The following is a 19,320-nucleotide window of genomic DNA, read 5'->3' as shown; positions in this document are numbered from 1 at the left end:
GGGGAGAGCAGGGAGGGGCGTGGGGGGCAGGGGCGCAGGGAGGGGCGCGGGGAGAGCAGGGAGGGGCGTGGCGGGCAGGGGCGCAGGGAGCGCAGGGAGGGGTGGGGGGGCGCAGGGAGGGGCGCGGGGAGCGCAGGGAGGGGCGTGGCGGGCAGGGGCGCAGGGAGGGGCGCGGGGAGAGCAGGGAGGGGCGTGGGGGGCAGGGGTGCAGGGAGCGCAGGGAGGGGCGGGGGGGCGCAGGGAGGGGCGCGGGGAGCGCAGGGAGGGTCATGGCAGGCAGGGGCGCAGGGAGGGGCACGGGGAGCGCAGCGAGGGGGTGGCGGGCAGGGGCGCAGGGAGGGGCACGGGGAGCGCAGGGAGGGGCGAGGCGGGCAGGAGCGCAGGGGGCGGGCATAGGGCATACAGGCAAGGGCTCGCAGGGCTTGCGGGGCGGGGCGGCCTGGCCTCCCTCGTGGCTGTGCATCCAGGTGCACGTGGGGGTGGGCAGACGCCGGAAAGGGCGGGGCTGGCGTGCCAGGAGCCGGGGCGGCTTGGTCGGCCTGCAGCTCAGGCTGCCTTCCTAGTCCATGGCGTCCTGGGGCCAGCAGCCCACCGGGGTCCCTCCGCTCCCGGGGATCCCGGGCCTCGCGGCCTGCAGGTGAAGAGCTGGGGTGGGGGGCGGCCCGGCCTCACCCTGCCTCGTGCAGAGCCCGCTCTTCCCTGGAGGAGCCGAAGGGCGTGGAGCGGGCAGGGCTGCGTTCTCCCACGCCCCCACGTGCCCTCCAGACTTCCTCGTGGGAAGGAGAGGCGCCGGGTGGCTTTTCCGGGCTTCCCAGCCAGGCGCTCTCCTCTGCGTTGTCTCTCTAGTGACTCTTCTGGGTTTGAAACCCTGGCCAGTTTTGAGGACCCGGCCCAGGCCTCAGGACCTGACCAGAGCCCTCCCTCCTCGGAGGACTCCCTGCCCCGGAACGTGGCCAGTGAGCGCTCACGCAGGTATGCAGGGTGGGCGAGGTTCAAGTTTGTCCAGGTCTAGGGTGGGATGGGACTGGATAGGACCGGGTGGCTCTTGGGTCAGGGGAGCCTCTGGGCTGCCGGGGTGGTGAGTCACAGCCGCAGCAGCTTCTGCCTGGACGATTTGTCCTTGTGGGCGCAGGAAGCGGATCGCCATGAGCTGCGAGCAGCTTCGGGCGCTGCTGCCCCAGTTCAGCAGCCGGCGGGAGGACATGGCTTCCGTGCTGGAGATGGCGGTGCAGTTCCTCCAGCTTGCCCACGCCCTGGGACCCAGCTGGGAGCAACTCTCCGTAAGTAGTCAGCAGGTGGAGCTGGGGAGGGACATCCTTCCCCGGGCGCCCGTGGTGGTTATCCTTCCTCCCTGTGTGCACAGCCTTCCTGCCAGTCCTCACAGCACCCAAGCCTGGCTGATTGAAAGTTGCCCTGATCCTTGAAGCTGGCTCTGGAGGATGGGGGGTGTCCTGTTGTTACGCCTTCCTGCGCGGTTGGCCCTCAAGAGGCCTGTGAGGCAGGGACTGTCCCCTGCAGACTCCTCTGAGGGGGGGCAGTGAGCACCTGTGGCTAGGGCCCTGCACTGATGGCAAGAGGTTGAGGAATCTCAAACCTGGGCCCTGGCAGGTGCGGGTGGGGGGGGTGGGGGGTTGTCAGGAACACCTGTGAGCTCAGGCCTGGCGCAGGTGATCCGGTGGCTCCCTGGGGGCCTGAGGCAGCTGCTAGGACTTCAGCTGAGTTCCCTGGGGTCTCCTGTTTGACCACATGGCCACTGTGTGTCTACATTTCAGGTTTCCACTCCCACCAGAGAGACGTGGCACCTGTGGCAGGAGGAAGTTCTGCATCTGACTCTGGCGAGTCAGGTTCCAGACAGCAAACGGAACAGGCCCAGCAGGGCTCTGTGAGTGGCTCCCGGGCTCCGGGGCAGGGCTCTGCCAGCCTCTCCCGGGCCCCGGGGCAGGGTTCTGTGAGTGTCTCTCAGGCCCCGTGCCCCAGGGCAGGGCTCTGCCAGCCTCTCCCGGGCCCCGGGGCAGGGTTCTGTGAGTGTCTCTCAGGCCCCGTGCCCCAGAGCAGGGCTCTGCCAGCCTCTCCCGGGCCCCGGGGCAGGGTTCTGTGAGTGTCTCTCAGGCCTCATGCCCCAGGGCAGGGCTCTGCCAGCCTCTCCCGGGCCCCGGGGCAGGGTTCTGTGAGTGTCTCTCAGGCCCCGTGCCCCAGGGCAGGGCTCTGCCAGCCTCTCCCGGGCCCCGGGGCAGGGTTCTGTGAGTGTCTCTCAGGCCCCGTGCCCCAGGGCAGGGCTCTGCCAGCCTCTCCCGGGCCCTGGGGCAGGGTTCTGTGAGTGTCTCTCAGGCCCCATGCCCCAGGGCAGGGCTCTGCCAGCCTCTCCTGGCCCCAGGCAGTATATGCAGAAACCCTGGCCAGTCTGCTCCTGGGAGGGGTGACTGGGACAGCTTGTTACAAGTCTGACACCCGCACGGATGTGGCAGTTCCGTTCACTCAGAGGCCCTCAGTGGGCCCTCAGGGACCTGATGTGGCGTCCCAGATGGCTGGGGCCCTGTACACCCAGGTTGCTGGAGGGAAGGCGGCCCACAGCCCTGCTTGTCCTGCCGGCTCAGAGCTCCCTGTGTCTTCCCCTTATCCAGGAGGCGGGGGCCCCCACGGGCACCACGGAACGTAGAGAGGACAGAGGCACCGGCCATGTTGCCAGAGAGGCCACTGAGAGCGGATGTCCCGGCCCTGCCGCTGGAGAGGCCGCCTTCCCTCCCGGGTATGCCGGGACGTGGGAGAGCTGCCAGAGTGTTCTCTGACCCCACGAATGTATGGCGCCCATGGTTCCATACCGCTGTAAAAGCCCACGGAGCCGGCTGACCTTGGGGCTCCTGGAGGGCGTGGATCCTTGGTTTTCCAGTGAGCGTTGCATAAACCGCACCCCCAGTTCTGACCATTCAGCACACCCTGGGGACCACCCTGTACCTCCCCCGGTCTCCACCATCCCAGGTGTGCCAGGGAGCTCGGGGGCACAGAGGGACTTGGCTTCTCGACCGCCCCTTCTTGTCCACTTGTCCTGCAGCCACCTTTTGCTGTTCCTTTGCTTCTCTTGCCTGCTCCTCTGTGTTTTGTGCCAGTACTGGGGCTTGAACTCAGGGCCCTGTGCTCTCACTTGGCTTTCTTGTCACAGGGCTGGTGCTCTACCACTTGAGCCATACCTCTAGCCTGGCTTTTTATTGGTTGATTGGAGATGGAGTCTCATAGACTTCTGCCTATGCTAGCTTCAAACTGCCATCTTCCAGGTCCCCGTTGACTGAGCAGCTAGGATTACAAGCAGGAGCCACTGGCTCCTGACTGTGGTGGTTTGAACGCAGCCCTTGGCCAGAGCCCTCATTCCCAGGGTCCTCCTCCTCTGCCCTTCCTGCCTATGTGGGAGCTGGGATGGATTGGTACAGTCAGGCCTGCTTGCCAGCCTTTGCTGAGGTCACTGAGGTCCAGCCCTGCTCTGTCCCCATGGCTCCATGTTCCCTGAGGAGACCCCCCCACACTCAGTGCGTGTGTCCTGTCACGTGGGGGTGGGGGTGGGTGGGAAGGAGGGAGGGAGGGCTCACCGCCTTCCTTTCCCTTAGAGCCTCTCAGCCCGGATTCCCAGCTCCCAGCCTGGCCTGTACACACCTGGCAGCGGGTCTCCCCGGGGGTTGAGGAAGAGGACTTCTGCGGGCTGTCTCCCAGAGGGCCGGCGGAGGCAGACGGGGAGGGCTCGGCGCTCATGGCTGACTCCAGGTAGGTACCTGGGTGTGCACGTGCTCACGTGCGTGAGCCGCCTCTGGCCTGTCTTTCTCTAGATCCGGAAGCTTCCGAGCCTCCTTTGGCCTTGGAGAGGGTAGCTGAGCCAGAGGCCCAGAGCAGGCTCGCCATGTGGCTTTCTGATGTGTTTCTGAAAACACTCCGTCTCCTAATTGTCTCTTGTTTTGGCAGATGGCAGAATGCGTTTGTGTTTGGGGAGCACACACCAGCTGGGGTGTGGGAGGTGGAGAGCCAGCGACGCTGTGGCTGGGCAGAAACTGGCACGAGGGCCCTGTGGTCACTCCCTGAGGCCTGTAGTGGCAGTGGAGGTGACAGAGTACCAGCCTTGAGTCCTGCCCCTGGCTCTGCTGCTCTCCATCTGGAGGCTCCTGTGCCCTGCCTTGCTTTGCTTTCTTCCCAAAGCATTTGAACCTCCTCCGTACCTGAAGACGTGGGTTCTGGGTCCACCCGTGGGCCACTTGGCGGTCTTTTTGCTTCCAGGTCTCTGCCTGGGCCGGGCCTGGAGGACGAGCGATCCTTCCTGATGATGGCTAGTCCTGGCTGGTGGCAAGGTGAGTGGCTGCCTTCACCCACACGGGCCTGGCCTTGGGGCTTCCAACGTGGGTCTCGGGGATGGTGCCTGGCAAGCGGGCTGTGTGGTGACCAGCAGAGCATCGGGTGACATGATGGGGTGTGGCCTGTCACATGACGTGGAATTCCTAGTTGTATCGCCTTTTCTCCAGACCTTAGATCCCACTTTCGGCCAGGCTCTAAGCACCTGAAACAAGTCACGTGTGGGGCAGGCCTCCTGCGGTGGCGTCCAGACCTAGGGGAGCTTGGTCATGATTCTGGCCTGAGAAGGCAGCTCTCCCCTCGTGGCAGGTGTCCTGCCGGGTAGGGGTGGGGACCCTCCAGGCGCACTCTGACTCCATGGCTTCCTATCCCTGAGGCTGCCTGCACTAACATATCCTTGCTTCCAGGACCTATGGAGGGAACTGGAGGCATAAGCCCTGCTAGGGCCAGTCCAGTGGACCAGGCGGAGCTGGACACCCCGGGGGACGCTGAGCCTGGCTCCCAGGAGCTCCAGGACGGCTCCCTGGAGCTGTGGAGCTCGGATCTGGGCAGCTGGGAGTCTGAGCTGAGGGAGGAGGCCGACGTCATCTTTCCCGACTTCTTCACCTAACCGCCCAGGGCTGGACGCAGCCCAGGGCTGGGCGCGACGGGGCTGAGCTGAGCTCAGCTCTCCTGGGCCTGGTGTGTGTGGCGTTTGGCCTGCAGCTGTGTTCTAATTTGAGAGAGACGAAATAATAAAGCAGGAAAGCAGTTCCCTTGGCGGAAGCAGCATTCTGTACCCCTTGTGTAATTAATTCGGTTCACCAGGCAGACGGTGCCCCTCCATTCAGCCTGCAGGCAGCTGCCTGGGGTCTGGCTCCGGGAGCTTCTCGCAGTCCAGGGTCCCTGAATGACCCAGTTGCATGCCTGCACGCATGCCTGGTTCCTGAGGCTGGGCTGTGAGCGGCTCTTCTGTGCCCTCTGAGCTGCGGAGCCGGTGAGGGGACTGAGGGGGGTCCTTGAGGGGGGTCCTTCCGGGTCTCCTTCCCCGGCACAGGACCAGCTGGCTCAGCCGCCTCCACATGCCCAGGGTTCTGCCCCCTCTATGTGGGGGAGTGCTGTGCACTGTGGGGTGGTGGGCTGAGCCCGTGGGCCTGCTTCTTAGTCCCAGTAGAGGTGCCACTGAGCCCTCCTGTCTGGCTGGGGGCTTGCCTTACTGTCCCCAAATGCACCTAAGGCCTGTGCCCCTCCTTCCCTCCTCCCCTCTCTCTCCCTCCCCCAGTCCTCCTGCTCTCTGAATGCTCCTAGGAGAAGACAGAGCAATCTCGGCCCAGCAGGCTGGCCCTCCCCCCCCCCCAGAGTTCCATTCCTTCCCATGAGTCACTGTGCACAAAGGCCCAGGTGTGTGGGCTGCTGCCGGTGAGCAGCCCCGCCAGGGCTGTCCTGGATGGACTGAGCGCCAGGCCCTGTGCATGCTGGGGTGCAGCTGTGGGCCACCAGCCCTCAGCCTCTGGCTGCCCCTGCACAGCTCCCAAGGATGAAGACCCTGCAGCAACAGAAGGGGGCACAGGGCGGGTCCTGGCTGCTGTGGCCCCAACACCAGGCCCACGGCTGTTCCCACTCACGCTCATCACCTTTGACAGCAGACTGCGGGTGACTGCGAGAAGGCTCTGCGCCCTGGAGTCTGCGGGAGGACCCAGAGCCCCTGGGACTGTGTCCTGCACACAGGCCCCACAGCCCTAGCCTGGGGGAGTGTTGGAGACAGCTGGTGGGTGCCATCGTGGGGCCAGAAGTGAAGCGGGTGGGGTCCACCTAGGGGAGAGAGCCAGTGGAGCCCCCGCGTGGAATGGCTGCCGTGAACCACTCTCCTACCCCTGAGGCCAAGAATGGTTAGAAAGGAGCTGGGCCCGGGCAGGACCCGCCTTGTGAGCCCTGTGGAAACTTCTGGAACACCCAAAGATTCAGCATTCGCCAGGGAGACTGTCGGGTGACACCCCACGTGGCCACCAGAGGGATGTGTGGGAGTGCAGGGTCACAGGGAAACTGTCCAGGAGTGTGTGGATGGGCATCAATGGGCATTGGCCGGGGCAGGTGGGCGGCACAGCCCGAGATGGCTGAGCGTGGTGGGGCAGGCGGGCAGGAGCCGTGCCTCCCTGGGGAGGCTGGCTGTGCTCAGGGTCGGCGTGCCCCAGCCAGGTGCAACAGGGTGCTCTCGGGATACTGCGGGGTGTATGAGGAGCTGGACCAGCTCAGCCATCTTCTCGGCCTCAGTCCCCACAGATTCCATGACCTTCATAGTTTCTCCCAGCACAAGATGGGACCCTGCAGGCCTCCTCCCTGGGGGCTGGGTCCCCTGGCATGGACAGTCCCTCCGCTCCCTAGGGGTCCGTTCTCTGGGCATGGACTCCCCCTCCTCTCCCTGGGCATGGACCCCTCTTCACTGCCCTCACCACATTAGTCATTAGTGTTCCGGCCAGGCTCCTGTGGGAACCCAGTCTTTTCTAGGACTTTCCCTGGCAAAGGCCCCCAGGCTCCAGCCTCAGGTCCCTTGTGCCTCCTTCCAGGATGGGCCTGGGGCTTCTGGAGGTTTGGGGAGGTGGGCAAGCCCAGGCCCAGGTGAAGCAGGGAAATGGGCTCCTGGCAGGACTTGGGCTGGCAGCAAGAGTCCAGCAGGGAGAGGCTGGCAGGAGGCCCTCGGTAGACCAGATGGGCAGTGCTTTTCCATTTTAACCTTTTATTTGGAAAGGACTGAGATCCACATGCAGTTGTAAGAATGAACAGGGAGAGTCTACATTGCCTGCCCTGCTCCCCAGTGCCCCTCCACCCCCGGCTCCCCCATCTGCTGCTCCCCAGTGCCCCAGTGCTAGGGCCTCCGGGGTCTCTGTCTACTTCCATGCTGTAAGATGGCAGGGGTTTGCTGTCCAGCTAAGCCGAGAGTCTACACAATGTCTCTGTCCTACAGCAGAGAAGTATGGCGACACACCCGCACACATTCTTTACCCCATCTGTGAGGAGTGACAGAGCATCAAAGCAAGAAGGTCAGCAAGACAGAGGGAAAGCCAGATAATAACCACTTCTTCAACAGGGCCACATCCTGTTGGCTGGTCACAGAGAAGATCCTGCCAGCAGTTCTGTCACCATTGTGACAACAGTGTCCTCAAAGGAGGCAATGACATCATGCCAGCAGGCTCACACACTGCAGGGCAGCGGGCAGAGCCCTCCAGGGAGAACTCTCAGGAAGTCTATTGTGCCTCTTTACAGCACCTTGACCCCAGGTAAATGGCCCCCGAGGGAGGGGTGTTTGGAAGTTTGCGCAGAGGTGGTGAAATCCTGGGTAGAGGGCAGCCCTGCCTTGACCTTGGAATCATGTTGGCAAGGCATCGGTGTCTCCTTTGTAGGTCACCGAGGAAGGCGTGGCATGGGGGGGCTGGCCAGAGGCCATGGCTCACCTATTTGCCGTGTGGTTTTGCCATTGGGCTTAGTGGTCCTTGCTATGGCGAGGGCGTGAGAGCAGCTTAAGCTGCCCCGTGTGGTGGTTTGTCGAGGACTTCTGGGTGCCTGGTGCTATGGCTGGGTCCTGTGGTCCTGGCTACTCTGGGTGGATGCTGGAAGGTCACAACTGGAGGTCAGTCCAGGCAGTGTCTCAATCAATGGCTGGTGCTGAAGGGTGCCTCAGCCAGGAAGTGTCCATTACAATGACACCGAGAAACGGGGCGCAATAGCCCACGCCTGTCGTCTTAGCTACTCCAGAGGCCGAGATGTGAGGATCTCCATTCAAAGCCAGCAGGGCACTAAAGAATGTGAGACTCTTATCTCCAGTTAACCACTAGAAAACGGGAAGTGGCGCTGTGGCTCAAGGGGTAGGGCTGTAGCCTTGAGCTGAGGAGCTCAGGGACAGTGCCCAGACCCAGAGCTCAAGCCCTATGACCCCCTCCCCCCCAATAAAATGACACTGAGAGATACTGCAGTCAGATACTGTATGTGTGTATGTATGCATATAGGTGTGTGTATATGTGTATATATGTGGTAGAAAGGAGTTCTTGGTGGGAATATGTTATTTTAGCCCCTTTAGAAATCAGTATGGAAGTCCCAATCTCCCCCCACCAATAAACTGGAAGTAGAACTATCATGTGACCTGGGTATATACCTGAAGGAATCTAAGCACATGGTCACAATACCTGCACACCTGCAACCTGCTCACCTGCACATTTGCACTCCTGGCTCACCTGCTCAATTCACAAGAAGCAAGCGCAGGAACCCATCATCTGATAGATGAAGAAAGCGGGCCACACATCCACCACGGAGTATTATTCAGCCACAAAGAACATGGTCGTTCTTCTTCAGGAAAATGGATGGAACTGGAATCATATTTGGGCAAATAAAGCAGAAAGACAAACACCACATATTCTTTCTTGTAGGCAAAAAGCTACATTTAGAAAAGACATGGCAGTAGAAAACAGACTATGTATTTGAGGAGAGAAAGGGGGGCAGGAGAGGGTAGCAAGATCCATAATGTTGTGTTGCACATTTTTTTAAAAAGCCGATGCATTTTATTCATTCACAAATATGGCTCCCGACAGCCACATTTCATGGGCAGCAAAACATGAGAGGTCTCTGTTTCACTCTGACCCGCCACTTGGGACCCAGTCCTCCTTGCATGCAGACACCTTGCTTGCTGGCTGTGCTTGGCTCACAGTCCTGGCTCCAGTGGTGTGTCGTCTGTGTGGGGACCACGGACACGGCCCAGACACGGTGCAGAGCTCAGAGCAGCCTCCCCCCTGGAGGTTAGGCGTCCTAGAAGCCAAGCCCTAGTTGATACTCAAATGTCTTAGACAAAAATCCCTTGTCAGCTGGGACAAGGACATAGTGTTTACAGCTTATAACCTCTTTTCTCTTTCCTTTCCTCCTAGGAGACAATGAATTCCAAAAACAAAATGCTGTTGTTGATTTCATTCCTTTTATCGCTGATGATGGTCAAACACTATTTCAGGTAGACATCAAGTACTGAGCCTTCAAACCTCCAGGGACTGGCAGAGCTGGTGTGAGTGGCAGCATGCTAATTAGTCAGATGTGACCTCGTTTGCAGGACAGATTACATCTATTTTCTTTCTTAGATACCTAATACTCATGAGCAACTTCCGGGTGCCAGGTTCAAGTTCAATGATAGGACGTAGCAAACCAAAGCTTCTGTCCTCAGCTTTGATTTCAGAGAACAGAAAGTACCAAGTCCATGATTGGGCTGTACCATAAAAATGATACGAGGAGCCTCGCACCAGCGACTCACTCCTGTAGTCACATTTTCCAGGAGGCCGAGAGCTGAGGATTGTGGTTTGAAGCCAGCCTGGGTAGGAACGTCTGTGAGACTCGTATCTCCAATTGATGAGCAAAAAACCCAGAAGTAGAGTGGTGCTCAAGTAGTGAAGCTTTGGCTTTCTCTCAGGGACAGTGCCCAGGCTCTGAATTCAAGCCCCAGGACAGCACACATGTGCTTTGTGCGCGCACACACACACACACACAAATTCAAATTGCAATACATCTTTGCACACATTGAAAGATGATATTTTTTTTCCTAAAGTATAAAGAAGCACTTCCTAGTAGGGTTGAAATTGAAGTAGAACATGTCCAGCTAAATATCACAAAAACCATGCATCAGGAACGGAAACAGGCCCCATACAGTGTCTGAATGGGACACACACACATTTTACATCCAAGTTTCATCTGCCGGACCTCTCTACAGGAAAGGCGCTTCTGCTGGCCAGGCCAGGTGTACACGTAGATGAGTAGGTAATGGAATATGAGAGACTGTGAGTGCGTGTGTGCGAGAGGGAGAGGGAGAGGGAGAGGGAGAGAGAGAGAGGGAGAGAGAGAATGGATGTCAGGATGTCAGGAGTGTTGGTTACTGAGATAATGAGGGAATGAAATGGCAGCATTGCTGGGCTCCTAGACAGGCTCAGCACCTCCCAGAGGGGCCCAGGCCAAGGTAGGACATATCTGTCTGCCTAGGGCCCGGGATTACCTATCTGTCTGGGAGGTGGGCTTACCTGTCTGGGCTGAGTGTCGTCCCTGGGCGGGAGAGCCAGGAAGGTGGCAGTGGCTTGGGCTCCTTCTCAGCTGCAGTGGGTGGGCGCTGGCCACGTGTGTAAGGCAGGGAAGAAATGGGCCTCTGGTACTGAACGCAACTGGATGAGTGGGACTGGGTTTGGTGCCAACCTGAAGTGGCTGCTGGCACAGGAACACAGAGCCACCTCTGCCAGGTGTGGTGCCCAGGCCTGCTTGGCTCAGCGGCCCTGTGTGCCCTGTGCCTGGCCCTGCCCCGGGCACCTCTGTAGGGAGCAAGGCTGCAGGTTAGGTGAGAGCAATCTCGTCTGGCCAGGTTTTTCTGCCCTGGGCCCTCGAAATAAACAAGAGCAAGGCTCTTGGCTGCTTACAGCTGGGCTTGGTGGGTATGTCTATCACCAAAGCCCACCTGGGCCACAGAAACAGAGCCAAACCAGGCCAAACACACGAACACAAAAACTCATGGTTGATCTCTGTACGCGGAGGGGACTCTGGGTAAGAAGCTGTCACAGCCTTGGGGGTTCCCTGCTTCCGTGCAGCCCACGCTCCACCACGACTCTCAGCTGTCACTGCTCTCTATCCTGGCGGCCTCCCAAGGCGGGGTCCAGGCAGGGGTGGGAGGTGGAGACGGGCAAGCTGTGTCACGTGGGGTTCTGAGGTGTTTGTGGCACACGTGGGCTCTGTGCTAACCTGGGTTTCCTTTGCACTAGGACAAGAAGAGCAAATGAACTCAAGCTCTCAGACTGGTTTTTGCCTAGGTAAGAGCAAATGGCATTCACAGAAATAAGATCTGACCCTGAAGAGGTAAGTTTTCTTCCCACGTGCTAACTGCACACGCCCGGGGGCAGCCCGAGTCCAAGATTTGTTCCCAGACTGTGAGCCAGCCAGGCTGCCACCAGCCTGCGGCCTGCCCGGCGGGCTCAGGCCCGGTGGAGGCAGCCGAGGTGGCGGTTCTGCCTTGGTGAACCATCCCGGGTGTGCAGTGCAGAGATTCGACCAAACCTGACCTGCCTGCCATGCAGACAGCAAGTGTCCGATCTCCCCTGTCCCAGCAGTGGGCCTGGGGCGTCTGTGGGCTGTGGTGAGGAAGGAAGCAGGGAGCTTCCTCACACTGCTGTACTGGCCGGGCGTGAGGCGTGCTCCACCCCGGACTAACAGGTGACTTAAAGGCGGCAAAAAGCCAATAACTGAGAGCCAATGGCCAGGCCAGTTCTGGGGCTTCTTTGGCTTCCTTTGCAAGTGGCCGGAAAAGGCCTTTAGCAAACTGTTTTGGGGCTGTGACCCTGTGTTGGTGCTTGACCTTAAATCGTGGGGTTTTTTTCCCCCCTTTTGCTGATGTGTTATTTGTGTGAGAGAATTCTAAAATGATGTCACTAGGTAAGAGAACAAATCCATGTAAACTTGCTGAATTTCCCACTTTAGGTTCCTATTTAGTGTGGATAAGTGAAACGTCACTAATGATTTTGGCACAACTGCTTGTCAGGCCATCTCAAGTCCATTTGCATTCTGTGCTTATGGAGGGCATTTTTTTGGCATTTTTATGTTTATCTTTTGTGGATTCCTTTTGCACATTTGTATTTTAATCGGACTTCAAAGGCCTAGGGTTAGATTAACCACACACTCCATGGTTCACAATCAAGCCTGCCATTCCCTAGACTATCGTGAATGTGTACTGGACTCTGAATAATACGCTGCGTCAAGTGATACGGCCATGTGGCCTTTGATAGGTTGAAGCTTAAGTTGATTTTCAGGGCAGAACTGGCCTGTTGCTATTTCCTGGGTATCACACACAAACCAACGTCTTCTTTCTCCCTTTCTTGACTCAACTTCATGTCCCGGATCACACAGACAGCTTAAGGCCCGTGGGAGAACAGTTCACGGGCAGAGGATGACAGGCACAGGAGGGGAAATGGAGGCACTGGAGGGAGCCAGTCCTGCCTGCAGCATTGGCTGCAAGCCAGTGACCAGAGAAGCCCCCTGACCCTGGGCTGGCTGACTGGCTGAGCATGAGCTCTGGCTCTGCCATGTGTCCTCGAGTGCTGGGGCCACCGCATGTGTTGACACCCCCGTGACTTGCTCTCCTCTGACCGCAGGAGCCGCCAGGATGTCATCACCATCACAGACTGGCTGGCCCCCATTTTGTGGGAAGGCACATTCAACAGGCAGGCCCTGGAGAAATACTACCAGAAGCAGAACCTCACTGTGGGCTTGGCTGTCCTCGTAGTTGGCAAGTGGGTGTTGCTACGCTTTACCTCCCTGGCTTTGGAGAGGGAGTTTGTTTGTCGTTTCCTCTGTTACTTCTGGCCATCCTGTGTAAGACCTTCCCTCCCTCCCTCCCTCCCCCCTCTTCCCTCCCTCCCTCCCTCCCTCCCTCCCTCCCTCCCTCCCTCCCTCCCTCCCTCCCTCCCTCCCAGTTGCTCCTTAGCTCTGACTTCTGAGTGGTGGGTCTTCTTCCCTTCCTCCCACCCCCCCCCGACCTACCGGGACTCACAGGCATCAGGGGGTTTGTGTTCGACATGGGGTCCCCAGAGAACACGTGGAAAGCCAGCCCCTCGTTGTGGTTGTGCGCCCCCAGGCTTTCAGGAAACTACCTGGAACCATTCCTGCAGTCGGCCAGCCGGTTCTTCATGCCCGGCCACAGAGTGATCTTCTACGTCATCTCGGACACCTACCCTCACGTGCCGCGGCTGGAGCGCAGCCCCCTCCACTCCTTCCAGGTCCTGCTGATGGGCGAGGAGCGCTGGTGGCGGGACCCGGACCTCATGTGCATGAAGTCCCTGGGCGATCACCTGGCCGTTCACATCCACAAGGAGGTGGATTTCCTCTTCAGCATGACCCCCAACCTGTTCTTTGAGGCCGAATTTGGGGTGGAGACGCTGGGCTCGTCGGTGGCTCTGATCCATGCCTGGTGGTATTTCAGAGACACCAAAAACGTCCCCTACGAGAGGAAGTCGCAGTCCACAGCCTACATCCCCTTCGGCCAGGGCGACTTCTTCTACGGCAGCTCCATTGTGGGCGGCACGCCCTACAATGTTCTGGACCTCGTCGATGAGTACCTCAAAGGCTTCTTCCAGGACACAGGAAATGGAATTAACAGCACCTATGAAAAGTACCTCAACAAGTACTTCTTCCGCAACAAACCCGCCAAGCTGCTGTCCCCGGAGTACAGCTGGGACCCCAGGTTCAAACTCCCCACGCAGGTGAGGTTTGTGAAGATCTCCTACTACCCCAGAGTCGAGTTCTGATGAGCCATCCTTTTTGGACTCAAGCATGGGCTTCTATTCCTCTAAGACCCCTGTGCCTTTCAGGGAAGGATGGAGCTTCCCAAAATATAATTTAAAACTATTTTGTACCCGCACACTATGTTACTGTTACAAATACCATTTTTTGTTTTGTTTTGTTTTGTTTGCCAATCCTGGGGCTTGAACTCAGGGCCTGAGCACTGTCCTTGGGCTTTCCTCAAGGCTAGAGCTTTACCACTTGAGCCACAGCACCACTTGTGGCTTTTTCTATGTACGCGGTACTGAGGAATGGAACCCAGGACTTAGTGCAAGCTAGGCAGGCACTCACTAGGCCATGCTCTCAGAATCAAATATGCAGTTTTATCCACTGTTAAACAATTTGAGAAAAACCACACGTTCTATTTCGGACTCATTGCACTAAATCTGTAGAATGCTTCTTTTCAATTAGGACCTAAAAATCACTTTTCATATAGAAAAGACAATATGATTTTAAAAACAATACGCTGTAAGGGTATCTGCCCAGGGAATAACAAGCTTTCTCATGATGCCACCTTGTCGGATAGACAAGGACAACCTGGTATAAAGCTCTGTTTAAAACCCAGTCCAAGTTGGTGCTGGGAGCTCATTCCTGTAATCCTAGCTCTTCAGGAGGTGGAGATCTAAGGATCATAGTTCAAAGCCAGCCCCCGGACATCTCCAATAAACTACCCAAAAGTCTGCAAGTGGTGGGTGCTGTGGCTCAAGTGATAAAAGGGTAGCTTTGAGCAAAAGAAGCTCAGGGAATGCTCCCAGGCCCTTGTGTTTTAAGCCCCAGGACTAGCACAAACAACAACAATAACAAAAACCACACCAAACATAGTGTGAGATACTTAGTGCAAGCTGTTGCCTTATTCTTCATGAGAAATCCAGACCCCACTCAAGGAGGCTTTTCCGGCTTTGACAGGGTATGGTGCCGTGTAGGATGGTGTTTGGAACACGGCTTGCATATCAAAAGCAGCATTTCCAAGTTAATAGCTATTTGCAAGTTATTCTTTTCTTTCATACAGATTCTCTTGGATGATTAGTGACTTTTTTTTTTTTTTGCCAGTCCTGGGCTTGAGCTCAGGGCCTGAGCACTGTCCTTGGGTTTTCCTCAAGGGTAGAGCTCTACCTCTTGAGCCACAAGACCACTTCTGGCTTTTTTCTGTGTGTGTGGTAGCAAGGAATCAAACCCGGGTCTCCCGGCATGCTAGGCAGGCACTTTCTCACTCGGCTAAACTCCTGGCCCTGATTAGTGACTTATTTTAATTTGTGCTCATAGAAAACATACATTTAACACCTCATCCTTTATGAAAATCCATTTATAAATTTCCATCATAAAAATTAGTATCCAGACTGGCAAGGTGGCTTCTATTTTTATTTATTGATTGATTTATCTATTCATTTACTTTTATGCTATGATGTTTTTTAATTAACATATTAAACAAAGATATCATCGTGGGGCTGGGAGTTCGGCCTAGTGATAGAGTACTTGCCTAACATGCATGAGGCCCTGGGTTTGAGTCCGTGGTACCACATACATAGAAAAAGCTGGAAGTGGTGCTGTGGCTCAAGTGGTAGAGGCGTAGTCTTGAGGAAACTCCAAGGACCGGGCTCAGGCCCTGAGTTCAGTCCCTAGGACTGGCAAAAAAAAAGATGTCAGTATGATATTTTCATACATGCATGCGATATCCCTTGACTATTTTATCAGTAAAATTATCTTTGACTGGTTGTATAAAGGGTGTTGTGTCAATACATGAGTACGATGCATTTTTCTCGTGGGTCATGGGGTTTGAGCTCTGGCCTGGGCGCTGTCCCCGAGCTCTTCAGCTCAAGGCTAGCGCTCTACCCCTTGAGCCGCAGTGCTGAGCACAACGCATCCTGATCAGGACCCCTTTACTCTCGTTTCATCTCCCCACCCCACGCATCCCCTCAAGTCTCCTCGTTCCCTTTTCTCAGCGTCCATTGGCCGTCACGATTATGCTCACCTCCCTTCTTAGTATCCGTCAGTCCCGTCCCCTCCTGTAGTCTCAGCCCAGCTAAGACATGTTTACTCCCTGTATTCACCTTGTGAGGCTGTTATTGTTCATTGTACTCTGGAAACTGTTCAGTCCTGTGTATATCAGATCCCAGATGCTTGGGTGAGGTATATGTGTGTGTGCAAAGGACCTGTGTGCATTTTCACATATTCTTTTTTCTCTTCTCTTCTCTTCTTTCTTTCTTTCTTTCTTTCTTTCTTTCTTTCTTTCTTTCTCTCTCTCTCTCTCTCTCTCTCTCTCTTTCTTTCTTTCTTTCTTTCTTTCTTTCTTTCTTTCTTTCTTTCTTTCTTTCTTTCTTTCTTTTCTTCCAGTCCTGGGCTTGAACTCAGGGCTTAGGCACTAGGCTTTCTCAAGGCTAACACTCTACCCCTTGAGCCACAGCACCACTTCTGGCTTTTTTCTTTTTTTTTTTCTGTGTATGTGGTCCTAGGAATTGAACCCAGGGTTTCGTGCATGCTAAGCAAGCACTCTACCACTAGGCCATGCTCCCAGCCCTCCTGTATTTTTTGTTTAAACGTTAGCCCTAACATCCACACCTGAAGGAAAAACTTTGTGCTTTGTCTTTTTGAGCCTAGCTTATTTCACTCAATATGATTTTTTTCTAGGTCCATTAATTTCCCTGTAAATGACAACATTTCATTCTTCCAGGTTCCATTGTACGTGTACAATGGAATTTGCCTGTTGAAGGGTGTCTGGCTATTTCCTTACCTTGGCTATGGCGATTAGTGCAGCAGTAAATGTGGATGTGCGGGTGTCTTTACTGTATCTTGACTTGCAGACTTTTGGGTGCATTCCCAGGAGTGGGATTGGCGGGTCATGAGGAGGTTGTATGCTTAGTTTTTGACACCTCTCTGTGTTGGCTTCCATAGTGGATGCACTATTAACTTTCCCACCAACAGTGCATTAGGGTTCCTTTCCCCCCACATCCTTACCAGCATTTGTTGAAGATTTCACGTGTTTATTGACTATTTGTACTTCCTTTTTGGAGAAGAACCTGTTTAGCAGCAAGCTGCTTTTGTGACTATGGCTCTGCAGTGGTTTGAGGTCCGCCACAGTTTAACTTTCAGCACTGCTTTTTCATCTCCCTCAGGATTAATTGCTTTGGCAATTCTAGGCAGCTTATAGTTCTTTCTCTGTGAAGAATGACATTAGGATTTTGATGGGTGTGACACTGAGCTTGTACATTGCTTTTGTCGGTACAGCCATTTTCAAGATGTTCCACTAATTTGTGAACGTGGTGGGTCTTTCTGGTGTCTTCTCTGACCTTCTTTTTCAAGATGATTTTAAAATGGTGGTGGTGATGATGATTTTGGTGTTTGAACTCCAATCTCTGGGCTTGCTAGGCAGCTGCTTTACCACTTGAGCCACACCTCTAACCTAAAATTATTACAATGTTTTTTATTACCTTTATGCATTTACACAAATGCATACCATTCACCCAATCAATTTGCAAGTATAATGCATCTTGATCAAGATGGACCCCCCCTAGATATTTAGGGTATGCCTGGACTATTCTGACTGCCTTCTCCCCACCCCTTTCCTTCCTTCATCTCTTCCCTCCCCTGACCTTCCCCTCATCTAAAGTCTTAGCTTCTAGGTATTCACTTTGTCAACTGTGACTTTGTCTTTCTAGGACTTATGCCATTTGAATTCTTCGCTGCACCTGTCATACTTCAGATAATAGGTTTGTGTACCCCATTCGTGTTTATTTGCACATTTATAAATTAGATCTAGCCTTCCATATGGAGAGAAAGCAGGTGAAAGCAGGTGTCTCTCTGGGACTCACTTACTTCACTTCACATAATTTTCCCCAGGTCCATTCATTTTTTTTTTTTTTGCTGCCAGTCCTGGGCTTGAGCTCAGGGCCTGGGCACTGTCCTTGGACTTTCTCAAGGCTAGAGCTCTACCACTTGAGCCTCAGCACCACTTCTGGCTTTTTTGTATGTATGTGGTACCGAGGAATTGAACCCGGGTCTTCATGCATGCTAGGCAAGCACTTTAACCACTAGGCCAAACTCCCGGCCCCTTGGTCCATTCATTTTTTTTGCAAATGATATAGTATGATTCTCCCATTGTGCGTATAGGCCACATCTTCTCCATCCATCCATCCATCCATCCATCCATCGAGGGGCATCCGGGCTGTTTCCATACCTGGCCTGTGGTGCCTAGCACAGCAATGCACGTGGTTGTACTAGTGGATTTACTCTATTCTGATTTGTAATCTTTAAGATAAATGTCCAAGAGTGGAATTGCTAGATCATAGGTTAGATCTACGTTTAGGTTTTAGTTTTTGAGGAGTTTCCACACTGCTCTCCAGAGTGGATGAACATGTTTACCTTCTCATCAGTAGTGTATTAGGGTGCATTTTCATGTACACTCACACATCTGTTGTTGTTTGTGTTCTTTTTAAACTATTTTTTTGTTGTTATTAAGGTGTGTACAGTGGGGTCACCATTGCACAATTCAGGCAATGCCCACATTTCTCTGTTGAACAATGTCAACCCTTCTTTGCTTTCTCCCTGTTTCCACCTCCCATTCCTATTCACAAGTTGTTGCTTGTATTCTTTTTTTTTTATTAGGCAAACAATTTTATTAACCTCTGTTTCAACATTTATTCCCAGGCTTTATCAGCTTCATTAGCTGCAAAGAATGAATTGTGTATAAGCAAAAACGGAAAAGAGCTGCAGTGTCCAAGAGGTTTGGGCTTAAAAATATTAAAGAGATCTAGATTTTATCAGACCCATAAACAAAAGAATTTTAAAAAGCAGTCATAATATAAAACAGCAGCTCCTGTAACTTCTTCAAATTGTATCTTCTTCAGAAGTTGACTCATTCAGTTTCCTCATTCTTAGAAGCTTCATCAAAATTCTCCTCAAGATCTGAACTTCATCATCATCTCTCCAGTGGCGAGTGGTGCTTTTCTATCCACAGATGGTTTGGGCAGAGCTTCGGCCAGTCTCCTTAAACTAGTCAGACTGCCTACACCAAGCTGGTTCAAGAGGCTGGGAAGCATTTCTGTCAGCTGCTTTGTCTCAGCATGGCCTGTAATGGTGAAAGTATTGGCTGCCAAAAATGCCTGAACTTTAGGGTTGTTAAAGTGGACCACTGTTCCTTGGTTTGTAAACATATTCACCTCCTCAAGACCAGAGATATTGTTCACTCCTAACTTCTTTAAGGAGAACTGAAGGTTTTTGTCACCTGCTGTAGCTGTTCTATGAATCACCTTCCCACCAACACGCACTTGTGCCTGCAGTTTGGCGAGTTTTTCTTGGTTCATGATAGTTTCTTTCATCTTGTCAGAGCAGAAATGGGGCCATGCGGGGGACTAGGGTTGGTGCTCAGAGGGTCTCGGGCAGACCAGCTGAGATTAGGCGCACACAGGTGGGGACGCAAGATGGCACCTAGAGGGTGCTGCTTGTATTCTTTTTTTTTTTTTTTTTTTTGGCCCCCTTCTCTCTCTCTTTCTGGCCCCGCTCGCTCCGACCCCGCTCGCTCCCTCACGCTCCTGGCCCCGCTCGCTCTGGCCACCACTCGGTTGGGCTCCGCTTGCTCGCCTCCGCTCTCTGTCGCTTGTTGCAGTCTCGTCTCTGTCACTTCCGGCTTGGTTGTGTCTCGTCTCTGCCACTTCCGGCTTGGTTGTGCATGTGGGATACCGAGGA

General features: G+C 54.8%; 2 protein-coding genes and 1 pseudogene across 3 annotated transcripts; 2 read left to right on the top strand and 1 right to left on the bottom strand.

Moving 5' to 3' along the window:
- The first annotated feature begins 566 nt into the window (after positions 1 to 566).
- Sohlh1 (spermatogenesis and oogenesis specific basic helix-loop-helix 1) lies at positions 567 to 5,064 on the top strand. Its single transcript, XM_090329413.1, has 8 exons — positions 567 to 637; positions 847 to 972; positions 1,133 to 1,280; positions 1,773 to 1,882; positions 2,622 to 2,746; positions 3,597 to 3,750; positions 4,255 to 4,325; positions 4,734 to 5,064. Exons 1-8 carry the CDS (start codon positions 567 to 569, stop codon positions 4,934 to 4,936), a joined length of 1,008 nt encoding a protein of 335 aa, XP_090185539.1. The 3' UTR covers positions 4,937 to 5,064.
- Positions 5,065 to 7,473: 2,409 nt separating this feature from the next.
- On the top strand, positions 7,474 to 13,733 carry Glt6d1 (glycosyltransferase 6 domain containing 1). 2 transcript variants are annotated; one of them, XM_090329246.1, is made up of 5 exons: positions 7,475 to 7,580; positions 9,216 to 9,295; positions 11,073 to 11,120; positions 12,456 to 12,593; positions 12,938 to 13,732. In XM_090329246.1, exons 2-5 carry the CDS (start codon positions 9,222 to 9,224, stop codon positions 13,605 to 13,607), a joined length of 930 nt encoding a protein of 309 aa, XP_090185372.1. In that variant the 5' UTR covers positions 7,475 to 7,580; positions 9,216 to 9,221; the 3' UTR covers positions 13,608 to 13,732. The 2 variants fall into 2 exon arrangements, with proteins under 2 accessions (XP_090185373.1, XP_090185372.1); XM_090329247.1 differs by lacking the exon at positions 12,456 to 12,593 and having other exon boundaries at positions 7,474 to 7,580; positions 12,938 to 13,733.
- Positions 13,734 to 18,490: 4,757 nt separating this feature from the next.
- Positions 18,491 to 18,953, bottom strand: LOC150066125 (transcription factor BTF3 pseudogene; annotated as a pseudogene).
- Between the last annotated feature and the right edge of the window lie 367 nt (positions 18,954 to 19,320).

This window comes from Megascapheus bottae, chromosome 3 (assembly GCF_031878675.1).
Source record: "Megascapheus bottae isolate mThoBot1 chromosome 3, mThoBot2.hap1, whole genome shotgun sequence".
In the NCBI taxonomy this organism is placed as follows: Eukaryota; Metazoa; Chordata; class Mammalia; order Rodentia; family Geomyidae; genus Megascapheus; species Megascapheus bottae.
Note: the sequence above shows the minus strand (reverse complement) of the source record. Positions and strands in the feature narration are given on the sequence as shown.